General features: G+C 46.0%; 1 protein-coding gene across 2 annotated transcripts in view; it reads right to left on the bottom strand.

Moving 5' to 3' along the window:
• Nucleotides 1–25,255, bottom strand: part of DNAH9 (dynein axonemal heavy chain 9) — a 1,527,051-nt gene that overhangs the window by 633,291 nt on the left and 868,505 nt on the right. For both annotated transcript variants that reach the window (XM_069654516.1, XM_069654515.1), the window contains exon 44: nucleotides 24,711–24,873. In XM_069654516.1, the coding sequence (XP_069510617.1) occupies nucleotides 24,711–24,873 (163 nt within the window). The remainder of the gene's footprint in view (nucleotides 1–24,710; nucleotides 24,874–25,255) is intronic.

The raw sequence follows: 25,255 nt of genomic DNA, 5'->3' as shown, positions 1-25,255 counted from the left end.
CTCAACCCTCTGACCGCACCTCCCCCAGGTCTGCCAATCTCATCCATGGACATCCACCCAGGGGTCAAGTCCTAAACATTAAAGTGGGGGGACTCATCAACAAACGCAATGGCATGTGACATCACCAGAAATTAGCATATCAAGGTGAAATATGCACATTTCATTAAATTGGCTTTGCATAACCATCCAAATTGCATTGGACAAATGGCATTTGCCTTTAATAACACACACACAAGCAAGAGAGGATATTTTCTTCTAATAGTGCTTTTGAAAACGTTAAAAGGTGTGCATGTTTCAAACTCCAAGAACCAATGCAAATGCTTTCCCCAGGACTTGCAGTACCGAAATGGGATATTTCACCTTTAATTGTTCATTATTTTTCATCACGTTATATAGTGCAGTGGTGAAGTGTCTGGCCTGCAAACCAGAAAACTGTGTTTTGATCCCCAAGGCCGGCTTTAATTCATAAATTCAGAGAGGACATTCAATGTTTCTCTTTTTAGCTGACGGGGACTGAGTCCACCCTCGACTTGAGCCCTGCATCCACCCAATTAAACAAGTGTCAGTTGATCTCTTTGCATCCACTTTCATCCCACCCTATCCTCCCACTCTTCTACCTCCGACTCTTCTCTCAGAAACCTCCATCTTTCCATCTCTAACACTCTCGACATTCTTGCCCCAGTCATGCGGACCCAACTGAAACACGCCACTAAGCTAACACTTGGTACGACTCTGACCTAGCAGACTTGAAGAGCAAATGCAAAGCTGCAGATTGGAAGTGGCAGCCTACAGGCTCATCCTCTGACAAATTGGCTTGTCGTCTTCTCCAAAGGCAAAACTGTCTCACCATTCATTCTAAGAAGATGGCCCACATCCAGGCCTGTGTCCCTGGAACATCCAACAACACGGCTGAACTCTTTAAAATCTGCATGGAACTATCCAAGCCTTCTGCAGTCTCCACATACCCTAATCCCTCCTAGGTCCTCTGCACTGCACTGGCCACCCACCTCACTGCTAAAACTCAGGATATCCTTAGCAATCTTTCTTCCTCCCCTGCCCCCCTCCTACCATCCTTCTGGCCACCCAACCCCCCTCAGCCTTTCTCTCCTCCTTCTCTCCTATCACTTCGGACGAGATTACTAGGGTTGTCCGCTCTATGATGGTCCATGCAGGTTTTCCCTGGTCTTCCAGAACTATTAGGGACACCATCGGCTTCCTTGCCCCCTGCACTTGCTGATTTCTGCAATCACTCTCTTGCTACTGGGTCATTCACTTCTTCCCTCAAGCGCTCCCTTGTGTGCCCCCTCCTGAAAAAGCCTTCTGCCGTTCCCTCAAGTACGGCTAACTACCGCCCCATCTCTAGCACTCCCTTCCTTGGGAAACTCCAGGAGTAGCTGGTCTTCACCAACTGGCCCAGCATACTGAGCTTGTTGGTTGCCTACATGACCATCAATCTGGATTCCGAGCATCCAGCGGCATGGAAACTGCTCTTCTGAACACACGTGACAAACTGCTTGCATCTCTTGACTCCAACTCTCCCGCTGTCCTCATTCTACTTGATCTTTCCTCTGCATTTGATATGGTCAACCACCCCATCCTCATAAAATGGCTCCACGATACCCTTGGTATCTCGGAGCAGGCTCTGGATTGGCAGACCTCCTTCCTCAATGACCGTCCCTCCCTATCCTGGGCTCTTTCTCCTCCCCTACCTCCATCTCCACCTGTGGCATTCCGCATGGTTCTAACTTCTCACCCTCGCTCTTCAATCTGTCTACAACTTACTCTCACTAAACACTTTCCTTCCAGATCTTTACGCTCCTCCGGCTCCAACTCTGTGCGTGTCGGGCGCTTTCCTAAACAGTGAGCTGGTGGCAGATCTCTCCTCATCTAGCTCCCTCCTCTGGAACAGCCTCCCCCTTCTACTCTGTCTTGAGTGGGATCTCCTCAAATTCTGGAAACTCCTCAAGACTCTTCTTCACCTCCTCCTTCCCCCTCACACTCCAATGCTAATACCCCCACAGTCACTGAGATTGGTGGCCTGGCAGCAGACCTTCCCAATTGACCTCAGCCTGCCACCCCATCCCAGCACCTGCCGCCAGGCACCCACTGGCCTCTGTTCTCACAGGCCTGCACTTAGTCTAGGCAGGTGTTCACTCTGTACCAAACGATATCTGCCAGGCACTTACCGTTCTGCACAACGCACTCTTTGGCACCCCCCTCTGTGGAACCCCCAGCACTTACTCCCTTCTCTCTCTCCCTGCACTTGCACCTTCTGAATGCTAACAAGACTCAGTAGGAGCAATTCTCGATGTATAAGCACCTTACAAATGCGTAATAAATAAAATAAATACTGTGTCTCCAGCCTTGACCTTCATATCGACAGGAAAGACCTCTCAAGGTGCCTTCCTCCCCAAGACTGATGGGACAAACCAGAAACCTTACCTTCTCATTCTGAGGTTTGCCAGAGTCTCTCATACATTTCAGGTGCCCAGAGCTTCAGCAGTTGAGTCCACCTGAGAGATGCACCTTGCGTGCCTTGGGTCTCTGGCCATCGCCAGGAGATGGAGCAGAGGACTCAAGAGAGACCTCCGACACTTCACGGTGAAGGTGGAAGGCAGTGTAGATTTGCAAGCTGGCCAGGTGAAGGAGGTACTGCTGCCGTGGGAGTCTGTGAGCTGGCAAAGCATCATTGGAGCAAGCGCAGTTCTGGTAGAGGATACCAGCTGGGACCAGCGCTTATGGAAAGAACCTCTAAGGATGTTGTAAGGCCCACACGGAGGTGGTGGCACTGAGGGGGAGCACTCCATCTGATCGTTCTGCAGTGTCACTGCCAAGGAGAGAGGGGCCTGCATGAAGGGAAGGGGATGGGCTTAGACTCCATTTGTAGATTCTCTCCCACGCCTACCCATTCCCAGTTGAAACAAGAACCTTGCACTGGACAGGGAAAGTTGGCCAATCCAGAACTAAGGGGGAATATTTAGTAGAGGAACAGGACACAGGTTTTGTGGGTTATCCAGGTGTGGGCATCTCTGGTGTGGAAGTGAACCAAGAGAACAGCAGGAGGGAGGAAGGAGCAGCAGAGTGTGGAGGCATATTGAAGAAAGGTGAGGTATTGGTTGAATGAGTGCAAGGGTACTGTAGAGTGTGTGTGTTTGGATGGCAGGTGGGTAGAAGGTAGTGTAAGGAGTAAATGTGAAGTGGCTCATACTGGCTGAGAGGAGGCTGATTGGGTAGTGGAATGGGGTAGGCAAAATAGTGGAAAGAGGGGAGCGGTAGTGGTGGAAGAGGAGAATATTAGTAGTAGTGAGAGGAGAGGAGTGGTAGTAGTGGGAGGAAAAATAGTGGAGGGAGGGCATAGTAGTAGTGGTTGGAGGGAGGAATAGTTAGTTGTTGGAGGGCAGAGTGGTAGCGGTTCCAGCATGGAGTAGTACTGGTTGGACGGCAAATTCGTAATGGTTGGAGGGCAGAGTAGTAGTAAATGGAGGAAGAAGCACTAGAGGCTGGAGGGTGCACTCGTAGTGGCTGGTGAAATGGATAACTTCAAAGTGTTGAGGTAGAAGCCAGGCAGAGAGGCAGATTGAAGGGACAGAAATCTGGTGAAAAGGAGAAAAGTAAATGGATAAAGAATAAGGGACATTGGAGGGTGAGTACGAGCTGCTTAAGTACATCAGACAGAGCAAGTGCAAGGCACTATCCCCATGTTCTCTTGGAAGTGTGCTCTAGCACCTTGAAGCCTCTCTTGTACTAGATGGAATTACCAATAAAGTTCTCAGACCAAATAACCAGACAGACTCAGAGAATATGGCAAAGTTCTACTTAATTCTCAATTTAATAAATCAGGGTCAACTGGCAAACATCAGACAGATGCTCGTACACTCACAAACTTGATTACACAGAGGTCTTATACCCCCCACCATGTGTCATCTATGTCATCCTACATGGCAAACCATAAAACGTATTAGCAGGAGGGATTGGTTAAGGTAACATGTCTACTTATAGAATGTATATGGGTTAATACTTCACTGGTTGTCTCTTATATGTAAGACACACCTCAAACTACCTCTAAATACGTGTAATGCAGATTATAGCAAACAAAATTGCAGCAGATTGGTCTATGCAACATTGAAGAAGCAGGTTGCCCCATAGACCCATTGATTGGTTGGCATTCTCACCCAACCTTGGATTTTCGGTTTGGCTAGCAGCACGTAAGAAAACTGAAACCCAGGTGCTTGAATAACATCAGATTACTCCCTACTTTCCCAATTAGTCCATCATCTCTCATCAGTCAGGGCATAAGCCAAGGTTTCCCACCGGTAGTTGACCTTGTAGCCTGCGCTCTGTTCCTTCAATGGAGTGAAAACTCATCACTATTTTCATCCGAGGCTTAACGAATGGCCCTTGTTTTCAACTTCTGAGTCACATGTGAAGAGACCACAAAATTGTCAATTTCAGCATCTTATTTACTGCTATTTGATTTAAATTTACTGGGTGCCATTGCTCCTCTTGGCATCTAGAAACTTGCTTGCTCTACCTTGTATAGACTTTATACACTTTTAATTGTCCAATACCTGGCTCTTGACGATATGTTCTTCTCTTTAATCTAAGAGAAATGTGTCTCGTCCCTCGCTTATCTGTCTACGTCTCTTCGTGCTTTGCTGCTATTGCTTAAAAATAGCATCCTTGATCCCAAGCCAACAAACATCTTTGTTTTTCACACAAAGCTGCTATTTGAGCATCTCCTGACTCTGCAACCCTGATCTGTTTGTGTTGAATTGAATATTAGCACGAGCCGTCAACCATTTTCCAACTATGGCTGTCCTTGCCATGTTATATATTCCTCTATAGCAAGCTTCTATGCATCTTTCCTACCTTGCGTTACTGTGTATTTACACTTATGGGTGAGCAAGTTACTTTGTCTTCTTTTGCGCTCATGATTACTTTATCATTTCATACATGTTTCACTTATCGCTCCAGTTACATCGTCGCACTTCAGTATTTTCATATTGTTTCATTATGGCTTCATAGATCTTCTTTATGACGTCACTCTGCCCTCCTCAGATTTCTCTCAGAGCTCCATGATGTCCAATGGTGTGTGCTGACATCCTTCCACACTTTCAGTGCAAGGGTACATTTGATACGGTTGTCTGATTACATATCGTCGCTCGTCAATTCGATGCGGTATAGGCATAACACATGGAGTCTCACATAGGGCCCTTCTCCTGCTGTTCCAGTATGACGGCGGTGAGGGGGCAAGAGTTAAGTAAAATGCATTCAACTGCTCCTCTACAGAAGCTAATCCTGATGAGTGTAGGGGTAGTTGGGAAGTAACTGAGGGAGATTAGTCTACATTTAGGGAGGTTAACTCAGTACAAGATCAAGGAATTGGATAAAATGGGTTACTGATCGCTACTACTTACCGGGGTTATGCATGCCAAGGATAGGGGTGGGAGGTGGAATCGCTAGGAACTGAATTATGATGCATCTGTGACAATTGATTTGGCATATCTGTAGATCAGTTTGGCCCTGGGAGCTACCTTTGAGGGTTTTTTCTTTCCCTCACTACTTCTCTATTTTCAGCCAACTCCATATATTACATTGATCTCATCTCCTCTCTTCACTATCTATCTTGCAAGCTATCAGTGAACCTTCAGTCAAATCTTCCCCCTCATGACTCCTCCTCGCTCTCTGCTGACTACTTTGTCAGTTAGTTACTCTCTTTCTCCTCCTTCCTTCCATCTAACAAGCTTTACCGTCTCCCTCTCCCCATTGCCAAACTTCACATTCACATCACCAACACTAAACGGTCTTACAACCCTAATCTGCTCTTACCTCTCTTGAATCCTTCACTGACACCATCATACCCATTTTGAAGAATCCCAAAGCTTTGCCACTAATCCAATGCTCTGTAACATGTAGTTTTCATGTGTCATTGACACACTCAGCAGCCCTCTCCAATCCAGGTTCTGACGCTCCACTGCCATCTGTCATCTATTCTTATACTCTGAGCTTGCTGCTAGATTTGACATTGTTGGCCATACCCTCTCTCCTGCAAAATCTCCCACATCTTGAGGTTCTTGGCAATATCCTTGCTCGGGTGACTCATACGTGGCTGATTGCTCCTTTTCCAGTTTCTGCAATACTGGTAGCTCCTCTGCTACCCACCTCCAGAAAGTACTCTTGCAGCAAGGGTCTGATCTTGGCCCCCACCACTACACACATTACACAACCTCTTTCAGCAAACTCAACTGCTCATTTGGATTCTTATTTAATTTATTTGCCAATAACCCTCACACCTGCTCATCCCCTCATTTACTTTTGAATTTCCCTCTTGCATCACTAAATGCCTGTCTGCTATCCATCAGTGGATGGGGGTGTATAGAACAATACTCAACTTCCAAAACGAAGCGCTCTCTCTGTTGGCATCCATTTCCGTGCCCTTTGTTTGCTTCCAAGTCTTCTATCGCTGACCTCTTTATCCCAACCCAAGATGCTTGCATTCTGGGGGGTTCTCCTTAACAGCAACCCAAAACTTAAGCACTTCATATCCACTGCAGTGGCTGCTAGCCTTAACCCGCAAAATTGCTATAAAGTCAATTTCTATCTAACTTTTCACTCTATAAAAGCTCAACCATCTAAATTAGAGCTCCTTTATCCCCCAGTGTCTACACCTCTTCTCCTTTTATTTGACCTTAGCAAAATTTCTATAGCACTTAATGACCAAAACGGGTATCACAGTGCTAGACCAAGTGACGGATGCCAATGAGGGGACAGAGAATTAGATGAGAAGAGTCTTCAACCATGTTTTGAAGATAGTTTAACATTCAGTTTTCCAGAACTCTTCAGGAGGGGCATTCCATAGAACATTAGCTTAGAGGTGGAAGAAATACTCTCAAGGCAAGTGTTAGATTTATAGCGTGGTAGGACTACAAGTCCTGAATTCTGCAAACAAAGGCGTCACTTTAGTCAATACTATTTTCTCCTTGGGGCAGTTGGGGCATTGTCTACATAGTGCATTGTGCATTAAGGTCAATGCCTTAAATGTTATTATATGCCTAGCAAGAAGCCAGTGTAGCTTTTTTAACACCAGAGAAATGTGTGCCAGCATGGGAATTTACACAATCCTGATTGTGGTGTTCTGCAAAACCTGGAGGCGGTGAATGGTACCTTTTTGGCAACTATGTACAATATGTTACAGTAATACAATTAGGTGCCAATTATAGCATGGGAATCAGCAATTACATTCAGACAAAATAAGTGCAGATATGTCTTAACATCATGAGGTAATGGCTTGATGAGCTGATAGAAACATTTCCCTGGGCAGACATGGAGAGAAAGGAGTCAAAAATCACAAAAACGGATTTAGCCTTTGCTTGAATGTCAGCGATAGTGATTGTGGCATCATCAGATTCCAACTCACTCTTTAGGAAATCTGTGGTGAGCAGGTGTAACATGTTTTGCTCTGGTTCAAGCTGAGTCAGCTGGCCCACATACATTCTTCGATGATGGTGAAGAACACATGGTATGATGCAGATTTTCAGCAAGAAGATGGAGAAATATTCAACCCATAGACTCTACAGCCTCCTGCAATCCTCACACTTCTCTGGATTCTGTCTATACATGTGGTGCCTAACAATTCAGAATAACTCCCTATTTGACTTCTTCCTTGTTGTATTCCATGTATGGGCTGTCTCCCTGCCCATCTAGCAGAATTCATCTGTCGATAAGCACCCATAACACTCTATACTCCTAAGCCCTCCTCAACCTAAGCATCCTCTGTCTACCCTGTGCTGCCTCCTGCTTTTGCTCCTTCTCCCTCCTGGCTCACAATCAATGGAACTAGATACCACCTTACATCGAGAACATCCCAAATATGGCTGGCTTCCAGATATTCCTTACAAACTACATTCTCTCCAAGGATGAGTCCCCACAGCCTTAGAGTGCCATCATACCTCCCAAATTCTCCCCAAACACAGTGCACAGCACTGGCTTGTACATCTGCATACATACGTAAAAACTGTAATCACTGAATATGGATTTCAGATCTGTCTTGAGTTGCTCCCATTTACAGCACCTTCAGCAGGTTTAATACACTACTATATATTGACTCTGTAAAGGTTTGCAAACTAAATAGCATTGGGGCATCCATTAGAGCTACTGGAATGAGATCCAGAAGGGGTCTCATGAACGCATTATGCTGCTGATGACCCTCCCACACCACCCTGCGTCCCCAGCCATCCATATGCTATGAAAGAGGAAGAGGAGGGTGGCTTGGGGACAGTAGATGAGAATGGTAGTAAGAGTGGTGGGTATGAGAAGTTGGACATATATGCCCAAAGGAGGAAGGAGCAAAATCAGGGGGGGGAGATAGAGGGGTGATGCTATGCCCTTGCTGATCATGAGACCAACACCTGTACCTTCCTTTGAGAGATGCAGTGGGGTGAGAGACTAAAGCAAAGTCAGTGTAAAGGGTTGCCAGGGTGAAGATGTCATGGAGAGGAATGAATGTGTTAGAGTAATCCATAACTCTATAAGCCTCCATAACTCTTTAAGGCTCCATCACCCATAAGGCTGTCTGGGGCTGGAGACCACACTACCTGGGACTTGCTCTCACCAAATACTCTCCTTCCAGATCCCTCCAGTCTTCCATCTCCAACTCTCTGATTGTCAAACATTTATCTAAGCAGAGAGCAGGCACCCATTCCCTTTCCCCGGCTGCCTCACCTACGTCACACTGTCAATACTACTTGCCTGCCACGTATACAGCCTGCCTACTATGTATAAATGTATGCAAATATCTGTATTGATTCCTAAGGTGTCCCTGATGCCCCCTGTAACCAAGTTCATCACATATAACAGCGCCTCGATGCCCAAGGGCTGTTTGGGCGCTATATAAATCTAAACAAATAAATAAATGAATGCTAAGTGCGAGGAGGGGGTGGACTGGGCAAGGGATTGGTGCCCTGTAGAACTCAAAGGGAACGAGACAACCAGTCACTGCGGCAAATAGGGCTGTTAGCAGAGGAGGGGAAGAGAAAAGGAGGGTCTTGAGAAGCTTCTGGACTTTAAGGAGATCCAGCTCAAGCCTGAGAGGGGCAGAGAGACCATTTCATAGGAAGGTTCCTGCGGAGGAGAGAGATCTACCCCCACTATCTGCTTAGAGAAGTGTGAGCCATTGTCAACACTGTGCTGCTGAGAATATAAGGGACCTTGTTACATCTTAGAAAATAACTGAAATAAAATGGAGGTAACAGAATTACCTCCAGTGTTTTTCAGTCGTCCTGATTTTAAGTGGCAAACCCCATATGAAGGTATGATCGGCAGTTTATGCATCGAGTCATAAACTCCAAATGAACTGAGGAATTGACTCCAGTGGAATTACCTCTGAAGGTAATTCCTCCATTTCTCACTAACTGCAATGCATAATCAAGTGAAAAGCCACAGTTACCAGTGGTAGTAACTTGAATTCAATTTGGAAGATTAGCACTGCTAATACCTTCAATGAGGATTCAATTAGTCTACAGTAGGACTTGGGTGATATGTTCGTCTGGTTGTGCGGAAGTGTGGTATTGACTAACCTTTCATGTTTTCTGCACTCTGTTGCTGAAAAGGTTAGGGCAGTTGCACTTGAGGGTGTACTGTTCTATTATATGCAGAAAATAGCCACATGTTTAGGTCTGGGAGACGTTTGGAGTCAAGCAGCATGCCCAGTGGGCTTGCTATGGCCACAAGAGACAAAGCTATGTTTATTCACTGCTAGTCCTAATACTCATTGTTTAGTGGAAAAATGAAATGTGGAGAAGGCTAAGAGTAAACCATAGCACAGAACCTGAAAAAGGATGGCATGCTTTTTGTAGGAATAAAAGCAAAATGCGAAATCCTGCGCAGCGATCCTTTATTAAAATACGGGTGTCTGAGCAGCACCAGAACTGTAGTTGCTCCATGACATTTATGTTGGGCCGTGTTCTAAGATGGGGGTTCTCACTAGATCATTTCCCAGTGCCTTTGCAAACTACCAAACCAACCAGATGATCACTGGAGCTGCATGCCTGCTCGAGGAGGCCAAGTTGGGACACCATACCGGAGTGTACTGGAAAAGGTTTCCTTGCAAGCAAAAGAGCACAGGGTTTCACAGTCAACTCTGATTCATACAAAGCTATATTTCAATACACATCCCTTAAAATAACATGCTGCAATATTAATGAAATCTTCTCAGTGGAATACATGCCGGCATCGGCTGAATTTTCTAAATAATTGACGTGCTTGTCAGAGGTTGTTTTCCTTATCAGCGCCACAACATTAGGCAACTCATAGGTTCTGAATGACATGCAGCCCTTGTGAGTCGATGAGCACAGCTGCTCCAGAAAAATTAAGATAAGTGCATGACTATTTACTGTTAATGGTTAAACCCCAATTGGATTCACTGAGAATTATTCCTCATCCATTGGGAAAGGATTTGCACTAACAGAGGTGGCCTTGGTTGACAGGTAGATGTAAAAGGTTGGTGTTAGTAAAGATTTCTCTTTACTGCACCTTTCCTTGCATTTTCATGGACCCCCAAACCTTTTGTTTTTATTTTTGACCTGTACTTTTTACAGTTCTCTACCCTGTCTTTTGCTCTCATCTGTTAAGGGTAAACTGGCATGGCCTTCAGGCTGCCACTACTAAGAAACAGTGTTTCCCTTAGTCTAGTTACTTTGTTACTACTTTTAGTAATTTATCACTTGTGGTAACTTGTTATTGTACAATGCATCTTACAATGCAGTACAATGGGGTACACTTTTGTTTTTGCCCTAGGGTAACACTCAAAGGATTTTTGGTTACTCTAGGTGTGCTAAATGGACAAGCTGGTGGCAGCCGTGACTTTTTACCATTTTTGGGGGTTTTCGTTTTAACCTTACCGCATTTACTGTGTTTGGCCACTTACTGTGGCTAGTGACCAAACATTCCTATGCCACAAGGTTTTTCGAATGTCCTTTGGCCATCTTTTTTAGCCTTCTTCCTGGCACGTGAGGCCAGGAAAATCCTTATATGGGCTTCCAGTGCCTGGCAAAGCAGAAGCTTTTGGTGGGCTACTTGGAGGACTATGTGTGTTTGCCGGCATGATGTGGGTTAGGACTGTCTGATCCCAACTCACAAACTGGTTTCAGTGGGTCTGAGTGTTATGCATGAGTGTTTCCGCCAGTGGTCCTGATTGTACTACTGCCTGGGGGGAGGAGGAGGGGCCAGTTCTGCTATTGACTAATGAGAGTTTGGGCTCTTACCTGGCTTTTAGGATAAGAAGAGGACCCCTACACCCACTCATCAGAGATCCAGGAGTAGCTTGAAGGAGCCAAGACTCCTGTCCAGCTGTGAGATCCGTGAAGAGACCGAAGACCCATCTGAAGGAGGCCTGGTGACCAACTTCTGCTACTGCCTGGAGGAGGCCTGTCTTGCTATTGATCTTCAGCAGTCCTGCGAGGGAGTTATGACCCGTGGAGTGGAGGGAACATCCATTCCTGACATCTGCTCAGTACCCTGCAAAGAACAGCATTGAAAGTGTCCCAGGACCATCCTGTGGCTGACCAGCTTGGAGTTCGGGCCACTGTGCTGCCGACATCGCTGTTTCGTGTTGAGACCTGGAACTTGGGGGATCATCAGCTTGTTCTACAAGACTTACCTCAGCGACATTTCGGAGTCCTAGCATCAAGGGCATCCAAGATAGGGGGGATGACCACCATCCAAAATAGCTTACCTGAGTCAAATCCAGTCCTGAGAGGGGTCCTGCGGTTACCAGACATTTCGTCGAAACAAAATGGTCGACAAGACATTTGGTCGAAAGACAAATGGTCGAATTTTTAATTTTTTTATTTTCACTTTTTTTTGGGGGGGGGGGGGGTCCCCCCAACCCCTTTTTTTTCTAAAAAAAACCTTTTTTTCCCTAAACTAAAACCTAAAAAATATATATATATATATATATATATATATATATATATATATATATATATATATATATATATATATATATATAAATACACAAAATTCGACCATTTGGTTTTCGACCAAATTCTGTCGACGAAATGTCTTTCGACGAAATGTCTTTCGACGAAATGTTTTTCGACAAAATGTCCGGACACCGGGTCCTGCATCGTGTTTTTATGCATTCTTCATACGAGAGTCCTTGCACCAGCTAAAGGCACGGACCGGAGAGCTGCTCGTACCTGCAGCCTCTGTGAATCATAAACTGAGATTGACAGCGGGAGAAACACCCTCAGACATTATTCCATTGACCTGCCAAGTCCCTTGAGGAATAGGAGTGTGGGGGTGAGTGACAGTGGTCCATTTAAAAGTTTCCCTAACTTTTATCAAATGTTTGCTATACTTTGGCTTTGCCATTGCTCGCTCAAGCAAGCCTTCCAAATGTTGTGGACACTTTTGTTAGAGTAAACTGTCCTCTAACCCTTGGAACCATTTCAATGGACCCCAGAGACCTTACCTTCATTATTATCTGCATCGTAAACTGTCTCAGAACTTTTCCTGAACTTTTGGGCATAAGGCCCCATACAACTTGGGTAAGGACTTTTGAAGTTAGGGTTAATTTCTGTGGACCTGTAGTGCATACAGTAATCTGTACTTTCTTTTACAGGGGTTTGATTTGTATTATGCCCTACTCTAGTGACTGTATACATGTAATCTATTATTAGTGTGTGTGATACCTCTGTCAGTGGTAACTTTTCATAGTGATATTTGGCCATAAATAAATATTTGTATACATACTAAGAGTATTCTCTGATTCCCATTGTGTGTACTCATTGTGGACCCTTTACAAGCTTACCACATCTTCAGACTTAGCCTAGACCTCTCATCACTGATACCTCGAACAAGTTTGTCTACAGCTCCCAGAGTTGTCCAAGTCACAATATAGGTTGGCCTTCTATAGATCTGTCCACCAGGTTGGAGTATAGAAAATCAGTCTTAACCGTTGGTATGGCTGGGAAAGATCAGTCACATGTCATGGAAGGGGGGCATGTGAGGGTCCCTTCATCGCCCACTTGACACCTTCCAAGTCACCCACCAGTTCGAAAACCTCTGCATTTCAAGATAGGCTGATCTGCCTATGCTGACTAACATGGGCAGTGCAATTATGCACTTAAAGTGCTGACAATTCCATCTTGTTGTTCCATGTGAGCCCTACACTTGGACTTTGACATGGGTAGATGCACGTACGAGCTTCGGTGCAAGCGATAGGGAACCCGCTGACCCCCACCATAGGGATTTGGCAATGATGAGAAATTGTCACAGAAAAGAACGAAGCCACCACCATCATGGGAACAGAAATTAACATCAAGAAAGCCAGCTGGTGGAAATTGACAGCATGATAACAGAGCAATGTTTAAGTATAGGGGAATGCATGTTGTCATGGAAGAGCAAGGTTTGCTGTACTTTAAGGAGGTTCCTCACAGAAAGGCATTCAGCCTTGCGTGCTTCAACAGCATCCATTCTGAGATGTTGACGAGAAAAGTCTGATACTATTAGAACTTCTGAGTTACCTTGAATGTCCCTAACCTCAAAATAGCCATTGATTGCTGCACAGCGTTCGATACTAGATTTCCATCATGGTCAATTGATCAAGGCTAGCCACTTTTCTTTGTCCATCAGGGCGCGAAAGAGGAGACCTTTTCGGTGGTCGCTCAGGATAGCCAAAGTCGATTTGACATAAAGTGATTGATGTCAACAAGATTGTTAGATCTAGGTTTTGATGTCTTCGAGGCATATGTCAAGGTCGATCGTGTGCTTTCTACTTCCAAATATGCGATGTCTGTTTCTCGAATGGTGGGGGATGTTCGCTTTAGTTGGAAAATAGCATTTTTTCCAAAATCACCTTACGAAGAGTCTGAGTTTTGCGGTGGAGTTGGCAAGGATCTATGTTTCAACAGGCAAGCCAGCCTAGGTTTGTGTAGAAGAGGTGGTCGAGATGTTGGAAATAATGGTTAACACAACATGTGGGAAACCTTAGGGTTGCCTTTTCACCCTCTTCAACTTATATTCAAGTTGTCAAATGTGTGCGTGTCCAACATAAGGTATGTGTGATGGTAAGGTATAGACATTTGTCTTCGGATTTTTATAGTGCAATGCCATAAAGTTCAAACTTTTGGGAAGTATGAATCACTTTCTCGTGCCAAAACAATCACTTTTAATTCACTGCGGTTAATGGGTGATTTATTTTACTGGATGTGGACCCGGCTTCCAAATTCAATTAGAGGCCTTTTCCTGATTTGGAATGAAACTGAATCTTGGTCATAAAGCAGACATGTGATTTTAATGCAGTTTACAGATAACATGTCTAGAGAAGCTGCAATAATTACAAGGAACTTTTGTAAAAAGTGAAAAGGCTGGCTCCATCTCGCCATCATCCGCCCTTGCTTAATTCCCTTATTTGCACAGTATTCAGTAAAAAGACACCCTTTAAGTGTCCCGCCTTATTCAAGATGTCAAATGTCTGTGTCCCAACATACAGTAAGTTTGAGGTGTCCTTTCATGAAATGTAATTCACGCGTGCACTGTGTCATGCTGTAATTTCCAGGGGTTACCTTAGCAGAACTGGGGGAAGCGGGGGTCAAGTCGAAGGTTGTGCTGATTAGTTTCAAGTATCCTACACGGTTTGGCAATATAAATGCTCTGTTGCTAGGCGATATAGGAAATGAGGTGACCAAGAGTGATCACACAGCCGAATCGTTGATCTCAGAGGTGTGTCCACCTAGAGCCCAGCGTTCGCTTTGCGACCCTTTCCCTTGCGTGTAAACTTGGTTTCAACGCTGCCCCACCTGCACCGCAGGTTTATAAATCACCGCCATGCGCTGCTGCTATTTGCAGGGCAAAGCTTAGGGGTCATTCATTGATGGGTGCCTGGGAGAAACCGTGCGGAAATGTATAAGACAGTTACTATCAACCCCCCCATGCCACATCCATACCCGTTTATTTGGAAATTGCCCTTCGGCCGATTATTTATGAGGCGTATTTGAAGCAGTTTATATTCCAAATGCGTCTGAATTCTAAAGGTGAGTTTATATTGGATAACAAGGATTCTATGGTCCATTAGAAATGGCCTTGCGGGTAGCATCTGGAAATGCCTTCAATCTACGCTATTCGACCTTGATTTCGGTCACCTTTGATATGTTTCTAGTGACAGCACTAACACAATAAACAAGCATTGGCAAAGCCCACAGTTTAGGCTTGTGTGTAGGTATTGGATAGGCATTTGGTGGGCACTAGCAATGGTAATTTCTGGCCATAGGATTGCAACAATTGGAAAATGGCGTGATTGCCTGGGCATTTGATGGAAGTACCTGGCAAATGCCTATCTAATATCTGAAGCAAAACAGTTGGCTTTGTGCATATTTTTAGCTGGACTTCAATGCAAGGAAGAGCTATAAAGTGGCTGAAGAAACACTTGGTTAATACATTTTTGTTACACTAGCAGCCGTGAACAGCTGCAATGAAGCCATTAACTCGCAACAGACTGCTTAGATAAAACACTGACCTGCTGAAGCGTGATGCAACTGCTTGATAGAGTGAGTAAAAGAGGTCCCAGAGGATGCGTTTTGGGAGGAGAGGGGCAGGTAGTGGAGAGGAATGGCCATAAGGTTTAGCAATGACATGGAGAGTCAATGGGTGGGTAAATACCCAAACAACACCCACAAGCTTAGTGTTCCTCTCACATGTCATCTCGCCCCTACCTGAATCCCAATACAACAGTTTTGACTTATATGGTATGGTAATGTTTATTTGTGAAGTGCCTATACACAAAGCAAGTGTTTCAAAGTGCTCAAGGAGGGAGGGGACAAGGGGAAAAAGCAACAGTCATTCAGAGCCCTTGAATTTCTGAACGCTACAAATCTGCAATGGCAAAGTAAGTGCATATAATACAACTACAGTGTAGATACCAGCAAATAGGTCTGACAACGATTCTGCAGTTTTTCCAAGTGCATTGAAGCGCCACCATGCATGGAGGTGGGGACAGGGGAAGACAGATTGACAAATCTTCAAGGCATGGTACGTTCATATCGTACAAGTGCAAGACGGTCCAGGGCTGGGAGATAAGTGCAGAGGGGGAAGGGGAGCCGAAGTGTGCCCAGTCAGTAAAAGCTGAGGTACATGCTGAGAGATGCCACCCATTGACCAAGTGCAGTAACAATGAGGCAAGTGTAAGGCCCGGAGGCAAGTGCGAGAGGATGGCGAGGGTGCCAGGGACCTGTGAGACTCTGAGGTACACCTGGCGGCCCTTTCGGCAGGGTGTGCGAAAAAGGAGGGAGAGAGGGATAGAGTGGAGAGAAAAAGAAGAGGAGAAGAGGAATGTCTTAAGGAGTTTCCTGAACTTCAGGAGATCAGGCTCAAGCCAGAGGGCAGCAGGGAGGCTATTCCATAGGGAGGCCCCTTCTGAGGATAAAGATCTCCCTCCAAATCTCTGTTTGGAGAACTGGCTCACTCGCAGAAGGTTGGAGGTGGACACGCAGAGGGCTCAGGAGGAATAGTATTTAGGTATGCATTGTTGAATATAGGGAGGCCCCAGAAAGCCTTGTGGACAATGCAGAGGGTCTCAAACTTGATCCTTGCAGCCACGGGGAGCCAGTCGAGAGATTTCATTGCCGTAGAGATGCTTTCCCTGGGCTTGAGGCCAAGGATGAGTCTTGCGGTTCTGTTCTGGATGAGTTACAGAGGGCGCCGAGAAGAGACAAGGAGGTTGAGAAAGAGGCTTTTGCAGTAGTTCAGCCCTGAGAGAACCAGGGCCCTGGAGACCATGAGCCACTGCGAGAAAGTGAGAAAAGGAAGAGTACCTGTGAGGCGGTGCAGCTGGTTGTTGGACTTTTTAGAGATGTCTAAATGTGAGTAGAGAAGGAGAGAGTGGAGTCAAAGATGACCCCAAGGTTTTTTGCCTCACAGCTGGGTGCAGGTGCAAGGGCCAAGGGAGGCCAGCCAGAGTGTGAGTGGGAAAGCATGAGCAGTAGTCCCAATGCAAACAATCTCAGTCTTCCTGGCATTGAGGCAGGGGTCGTTTGCAGCACACCATGACTGAGTCGCAGACAGTCAGATAGATATGAGTGAGGTAGAGGAGGTGGCTGAGGGTAGCCTGAAGGAGAGTTGCGTGTCAGCCGCGTAACACTGGAAGTTAGAGATGAAAGTGGCAATCACACGTGCCAGGGGAGCCATGTAGACGTTGAGGATGGGCGGTCAGAAAGGAAGGAGTTTAGCCATGCCAGAGCCGGACCTGTGATTACCAGGGTGTCATGGAGAGGTGCAATCAGGATGTTGTGGTTTACTGTGTCGAAGGCAGAGGAGAGGTCAAGAAGAATGAGGACAGAGGGGGTGTTAGTGTCGAGAGTTGAGAGCAAGTCTTCATGGGTGTTCAGAAGAGCAGTTTCCATGCATCTGGATGCTCTAAAGCCAGACTGATGGACGTGGAGTCAACCAGCAGATTTAGTGTGGAGGGTGAGCTGAGAGACAGCAAGCTTCTCTAGGAGGTTGCCAAGGAAGGGGGTGATAGAGATAGGGCAGTAGTTTGCCGGGATGGAGGAGTCGGAAGAGGGTTTCTTAAGCAGAGGGTGCACAGGGAGTGCTTAAGAGACGTTAGGAAAACTCCACTGGCAAAAGAGAGATTGCAGAGATCAGCCAAGGCTGGAGCGAGAGAGTCAATGCTGTCCTTACTGGTTTCGGAGGGGCAGAGGTCCATCTGTTTAAATGATCCCTTTATAGACTGGACTTGTCTGGAGACCTCATCAGGTGTGACCGGAGTGCGAGAAGAGAGGAGAAGTGATGGAGGGGCAAAGGCAGGCTCCAGAAGTGCTGGTGTATGATGTGGTGTGGAAGTGAGAGGAAAGGATGTCTTCGTTTTTTTCAGTGGAGTGTGCAGCCCGGGCCGAGCAAAGGTCTTGGATGGGTGTGACAGAGGAGGAGGCTGCTGCAGGAATTGCTAGTTCCTTACAGACTGGAAAGTTCACCCCTATTGTTTGATGCCGCGGAGATGCAGGCTTGAAAAAATACTTTTTTTTGTGTGGATGCAGAGTTGCCTTTAAAGGAGGCGGCAGGCCAGTTTGTCAGAGGGTCAGCCAGATGAATTCCATATCCGCTCAGCTGCCCTACACTTGCGTTTAAGGGCAACCAGAACAGAGTCATACCAAGAGTTGCACTTTTTGGAACAGGGGCAGGAGTATCAAGGGTGTTAGCGATAGAGAGATTGAGGTTAGCGAGGGCTGTGTGGGAGTCAGCGGTAGGAGGTGGAGAGTAGGTGGAGGCAAATGCAGCCACTGTTGCTCTTTTCATGGGTCTGGTGACTTTGAAGCCGAGTAGCTGCACCAGGTGTACCGATGCAAAGGGAGAGGAGAGCTTCAAGTGAGAAGAGGGTGGTCCATCCAAGAGAGAGAGGTAGTGAGAGGGATAGAGAGAGGGATGTTGGTGGAGATTAAAGCATCCAAAGTGTGGCCTGCTGTGTGCGTGGAGCCAGAGGGTAAGATGGAGAGGGAGAGAGAATCGCATAGGGTGAGGAAAGGTCCTGAGGAGTCAGCAAAGTCCAGATGGATATTGAGATCACCCAGCAGGATGAATTGAGAGGAGGAGGAGAGTAGAGAAGAGGCCAGGTGAGCCCATTCTGAAAGTAAGAGTGGGCTGTCCTGGTGGCCAATAGAACGTGGCCATAAGGAGAAGATTTAGGAGAGAGTGAGAGCCTACAGACTAGGTACTCGAAGGAGGAGTAGGCCTGAGTGGGGATGATGGACACAGGTATCCATTCTGGGAAGATCAATGCCACTTCCCCTCCTGACTCCTTGGACCTGGGCACAGAGAGGATCTCGTATCCTTCAGGGAGCAGTGTGTAAACGCTTGTGACAGAGCTGTCCTTAAGCCATGTCTCTGTGATGGCGAGCACATCAAGATCCAGGCGTTCAAGGAGGTTGCAGATGTCAGACAAGTGTTTGACAATGGAGTAAGAGTTAAGCCTGGCAATATGGAGCAGCTTGCCATCTTTGAACGTCTTCCGCGGAGGGCTGCAGGGGACGGTGGTGCCCACCGAGGGTGGCAAGAGAGCCAGAGGGATAGTGGAGGATGGCGGGGGAGCCAAGGCCGACAAGGGAGCCAGGACAGTGAAGCCAGGCAAGGGCACTTGTGCAGAGGAGGAGGAAGGCACCGTGGGCAAGGGAGCCTGTGCAGAGGAGGAGGAAGGCACTGTGGGCAAGGGAGCCTGTGCAGAGGAGGAGGAAGGCACAGCCGGCAAGGGAGCCTGTGCATGGGGAGAGGTAAGGTTTGAAAGGTGAGGAAGGAGTCTGTCGAAGAGAAGAAGGTTGGGTTGAGGACCGTGAACCATGATGGTTCCATTCCGATAGACATTAATGATGAACCTGGAAAGGACGAAGAGGTCAAGGAGGACCTGCCAGCAGGTGCCGCCATTAATGGGGGGAAGAGGAGATAGAAAGGTGATCATGTAACGGGTCCACAGGTAGGGTGAGGTAACAACAAAGAGGATGTCTGTGAGAGTCTCTCTGGTGGAAGCCGTGACATAGGTGTCAGCAATAGGAAGACCTGGGTTGGACCCCAGTATGTCCTTCTTAAGTTTCTTCCCACTAGAGTTAGTGATAGGAGAGGGATAGGAAATAGAGAAGCAGTTAGAGTAGATAGGAGAGATAGATGCTGACATAGCTAGCTGTAGTGGTGTGGAGGACACTTACATACTGATGTACTGAGGCACATGGAGGAGATGGGGGGTGTGGATCAAAACACAGGGGGTAGGGGGCAGAGGGTACAAGGGGGGGCAATGAGGACAAGGTAGCATGTGCATGATGTTAATGCAGGATTTACTCCACGGCAAATGCAACACTGTTTGTGAAAAGGTAGTAAAGTAACAGTTGTGCAGCCAGCAAAAAACTATTTTAAGAAATAGTAACAGTGCATACACAGCCAAGTATGAATTTAGCTGAGCAGAAAGAAATACAGTGCAGCAAGTGCACACACCAAATTTGATTTTAGGCTAAAGCAGAGAAACAGTGTTGAAGTGTACACAGCTACATTTCAGTTTGGGCTATTGCATCCAAATTCGATTTTCTTTTTAAAAAGGTGGCAGCAATCTGTTCAATGCAGATGGAACACAAGCAATGCTTAAAAGAAATGAGGTTAGTTAAGATAATGGATTGAGAGTACAGCATTGGCAATGGCTCAGGGGAGTTATTAATGGTAGAACAGCCCAATTCACAGTCATTACTGCAGGGATCATGGGAGGCCTTTGATCCAGAGGATCAGTCCAGGAATTAGTCTGTGGTACGGAACTTAGAACAGAGTTTTCAATGGCTCTCCAGGTCCTCCACGGCCCGGACAGGCACAGACAGGCTCCTTATAAAGTGGGCCTTTGAAACAGGTGGCGGGTAGTCGCTTTTTGGCTACTGATTGGCTTGAAATGGAGAAGGAAGGCCAATCAGAGTGAGGCAGAGGCAAGAAGCTGAACACTCAGTGAATGGAAAAATGAAGTGGCCATTTTAAAAGGTGCAAAGACGACAAAGGCACCGCATGGCCCACTGGCCAAAAACACAGCCACAGCATGAAATAGCACACGTTGGTGGAGGGTTGCAAAGCAGCAAAAAAGTGAAACCCAGCAGGAAATAAATTAATGTTGTGCTTGCCATCAAACACACTCTAAATGTGCTAAATTGCAGTCCCGAGCCCCTTCTGGGCTTACCTTCTCAACTGTGATGTTGGAATTCACAGCTATGCTGTAGAGATGATGAAATTCAGCTTCAGATGCACCCAGCAGGAAGGAGCTGCTTGTTTCAGGTGGAGTGGACACACTGCAAGATCAGGCATAGAGCCTCCTTAGAAAGTGGGCCTTTGGAACAGGGGGAGGCCGTTAGCCTTCCTGCTCCTGATTGGCTTGAAATGGAGAAGGAAGGTCAGTCAGAGTGAGGCAGAGGCAAGAAGCTGAGCACTCGGTGAATGGAAAAATGAAGAGGCCATTAAGTGCCATCTAACAGCTAGAACTAAAAATCAGCTAAAGGTGGCCTTTAATGATTGGGCTCTGGAAACTCTGGCCAATATTGCAGCATGTTATTTTAAAGGGATGCAGATTGAACTATAGTTTTGCATGAATAGGAATTCACTGCGACGCCATGCGCTCCTCAGGTTGCTTGTGCAGGGAAACCTTTTCTAGTAGACTCCAGAATGGTGTCCCAAGTTAGCCTCCTCGATCGGCTATGCAGTTCCAGTGATTATTAACTTCCAACGCCCTGGGTGAAAAAATTCAATTGGGGTTTTGAACCCTACTTAACTGGATTGAAAACCTAATTTATAGAATTGCAGTAACACAGTTTAATTTAGATATCCTTCCCCTGGCAGTGTTAACCTCTAAGTGGGCCACTAGAAATTCTAAATACTGTCCACATTGTTCTAAATTTATTTAAACCACTGCTTACCTCGTATTCTTGTTTCCTTTTCATTCTATCACAAGAACAGAAAGGCTTAAACTGTTGTTAATATAACACATTAGGCAGGGAGGCAAGGCAAATTAATAAATTATGTAACAGAAAAGAATCAGCATTTGTGTTAGCTACATTTGTTTTAACTGCTTTGTTCAGTTAAGAAAAGGTTTATAGATTAGTAGGTATCTGAGTTTGTATTCATCCGCTTCGATTTGTTCCTTTTTTATACATTTTAGAAGTTATTTTAATGTGTGATATTGCATGCACTGAAGGTAAATGGAACTGCTTTTTAATTATGAATTGTACTTTAACTGTGCTTGGGTGAGGGGAATTGCATTTATACCATATGGTTATGTAGTGTTTGATTGTTAAAATGTTTTTATATGTTCGTGTTCTGCCTTTGTATTGTGCTGTTTGTACTGGATGGCTAGCCACTGAACAAAGTATTATCATGTTTTGCGGTGATGTCAAGCAAAGCCACGTAGGTCGAACTTCCTGCTTCTCAGACAACCTAAAAGGTAACTTTTGCATTATAAAATGCAGGCCACCTTGAAGAGGCTTAAACAAGAGCCCCATTGGCCAGATAGAGATTATTTTTTTCATCCATCCATCCACCCATCCATCCCTGCAGCACCAATTCAGAACTGACCGTACAATTCATATCGAAAAGAAGACCGGGTCTGTAAGATGGAGGGTCAGAGGTTGTCATTTTTCTATAATGGATCTACACGTTCTTTTTCTCCATGAGCCGGGTATGATTTCAGTTATAAATGTATGCTGTGAAATTGTTTGCAGGATGCTTGCTTCTGGTTGGAGCCTGGAGCACTGGCTGCCTTAAGATGCTTTACTGCTTTTGTGATGGCCGTCGCTGTGCTACACATCAGTGGGTTCCATCCAGCGATATTTACTTTTTGCATTTGCTCCCGAAAAAAATGACAGAAACACTTTAGGTGTTTTCTAATGGCCACCTCTATGTATCGGATTGGTAATTATTACTAGCTTTAGGGATTAGCGCTCAGAATTGGTTCAAGGCAGTGGTGGGAATGGAAACAAATATAAAGGGGGATTCCCACAAGGGCTGGGGTGCAGTTCGGAGGAGGGGGCGGAGCTGGCAGTTGAACTCCACTCAAAGGAAATGTTCAAAATATTAGTTTAAATATGGTGCAATTTCATTCATGCTGCTTCTTTTAAACTCGACACTTTACATCAATTTCCTTTTAAATCACTTTCATGGCAGTGGTGCACCCAAAATACTGTTGGTAATGCAGCGATTTTTTAGTACATTAAGGGATCCATAGGCAAGCTGTACAGTAGAAGGCTACCAGGGTAGCTCAGAAGGTTGAGAGACTGTTGATATTAAAAACTGTTCATAGTATGACTTTTTTCAATTCCTTATAAAAAGAAAACGAGTGCTATAAAAATGTATTTGGCCAGGGGATAGGTTCTGCTGGCCGCTTTCTTATATTCAGGGCATAGGTGGGGGTAGTTCTGCCCCTGTAGTGAAAATAAAGGTGGGCGCCCATGAACCCATAGTTTAATTTTTTAATAACTGCTGTTGGCACAACAGAAGCCCTTGTTATTAAGCAGTTTGACAAGCATATAACATCTTTATAAATATGACCTGTGACAAAAAATAAACACATTTCTCTATGAAAGTGTAACGTGAACATTTGGAAAACAATAGTGCGCCCAGCGTGTAGAAGACCTTCTTTTAACAGTGATGGCCTCCGCCCCAGTGACAGTCATGACCCATTGATTACTGTGGTGTCGCTTTCAGGCCATAAGAAAGAAAACAGGCTCAACAAATAGTCCCTGCAAACACTGAATGGTGTCTGGAAGGAGCACAGAGCAGATTAGATCACCGAGCCGAGCCCCCAGCTTTGCCAAGGAAAGCTGGGGGCTCGGTAAAGCCTTGTCAGCTGATGCAGGCCCAGTCCAAGATCAGGGCAGACGTCTGATGATGAATCTCAGATCAGACAAGAGCCGGCCCATTGGCCAGTGCTGGTTGAAGGTATATTTTTCACAGCTAAACGCAAGAAAAAGAGCACATTTGGCCTCATTATAAAAGGTTGCCAGTCTGGGAACTACGGTACCGGTAAGCATGCAGGTACCGTAGTTCCCGGACCGGCAAACTACGCGTTCTGCTCGCGGGTGTCATTGCAGCCGCCAGGTCTGACCTGGTGTCCATGCCGGTACCCGCGAGCAGAGCATTTTCGGATACACCAGCACCATTTATAACGGTGCCGGTGCATCCGGCTTGCCCATTCCCATTGAGCCCTATGGAGCTCACATGGGAATGGGGAAGAACATTTTCTCGTGCCCAGGAATGGGCAAATACCGGGTCCGGAAAGGCTGTACTGGCCCGGTAATTGCCCATGCCAGGACACGGGGGAAACCAATGGCGGCCCCGGTATTACAAGCACAGCTACCGTGTGCCTCGTAATGAGGCCCATTATCTTTTTTCTTTTGCTTGACCCTATATATACATTTCTGTCTGAGAGTAGGTTTTTCGGCCTCTTGTTGCCACATTTGAATGTCTGGTGCAGTTTTATTTTAATTTCAGCACATTCTGCAAGTAATAAGCAGTCTAGCCTTGGGGGTCTTCATTGGTTTGGACTGGGTCTTCTTTGCACGTGTGTCTTCCCTTCATCTGAATGACACCTGGCCTAATAGGATTGTTGTCTGTCTTCTCTCTGTTCCCCCTCCCATGCCGTGCCACGCCTTGAAACACCTGTGTACGGGCGCGTTATAAATACCATATCATATCATGTACGTTTCGGTGAGACGTACAGTGGAACATATAATTGAGCAACCCTTGTTTAGATTCCAGTATAACCTCATTGTCAGAGGTATTGGAGGTTGCTGTACAGAATTGGAATGGTTTCATAAAAGAGAGAAGTGGAGGCGGGGTGACGGGTAGGCAAGGGAACTGGGGAGAGTCAGAAAAAAGGAGCACCGCTGTAAAACGTGGAGAAAACCACAGAAGATATGCAGGTTCCCAAAAATAAAGTGAATAATACCAAATAAGCTGTGACAATCTCTAGTTCACGGTCGAGATATAAAACAACAGGAGAGGTAAAATTCGTAGCTAATGTTCAACCTATAAACACATGGTGGAAAATGGCGGCCTCGCACTAGCATGCATCGCTGCGGGCAACGACGCTAGCGCGGGCCACAGCGTGAGGTGCAATAAAACCAGCGAATGAAGGCCGGCCAGTGGACTGCAGAGCAGACACGAGGCCGCATTACAGCGGGCTCTGGAGGGAAGCGGGCAGGGGCTACCTTCAGATCAGGAATGCCGTAACCTTTCCGCAGCGTAATCTGGAAGACCTCCAACGAGCTAATGAAGGCGGCCAGTCTCGTCAGGCTCTGCTTCCCGCTTCCGCCTACGCCGACCAGCAGAGCGTTGCCTCGCGGGGATTCCAGGATGCGGTTGATGCGGCAACTACATGGAAGCAGAAGAAAACGCTGTTTAATAAGAGTTCTGCTGGTTGCCATTATTGCTTGACTACTACCTATTATATACATTTCTTGAAAAAAATAGCACGCGGCATTTCTGAGTAGAAAAGGCATTTAACTTCTTGAAATGGAAATCAGGAATATTATAATATGTTTAGTGGAAACCAAGTGCAGGGTAAATTTCAGAGTTGCATGCTATCAACACTTCGACCAAGCCGGCTTACTCTGCCGAAGTCTACATGGCAAGTGAATTGTGTTTGCTGGTAGAGATGTGCTATCTGGGAATGTATCCATGAATCAAGGAATGCAGATTTATCTCAAAACCAGAACAAGCCTCGGCAATGCCAACAGTTTGGGCTTTTATGCGC

Source organism: Ambystoma mexicanum, chromosome 3q, assembly GCF_040938575.1.
Source record: "Ambystoma mexicanum isolate Mex_15411 chromosome 3q, UKY_AmexF1_1, whole genome shotgun sequence".
Classification (NCBI taxonomy): Eukaryota; Metazoa; Chordata; class Amphibia; order Caudata; family Ambystomatidae; genus Ambystoma; species Ambystoma mexicanum.
This window is presented reverse-complemented; position numbering and strand designations above follow the sequence as displayed.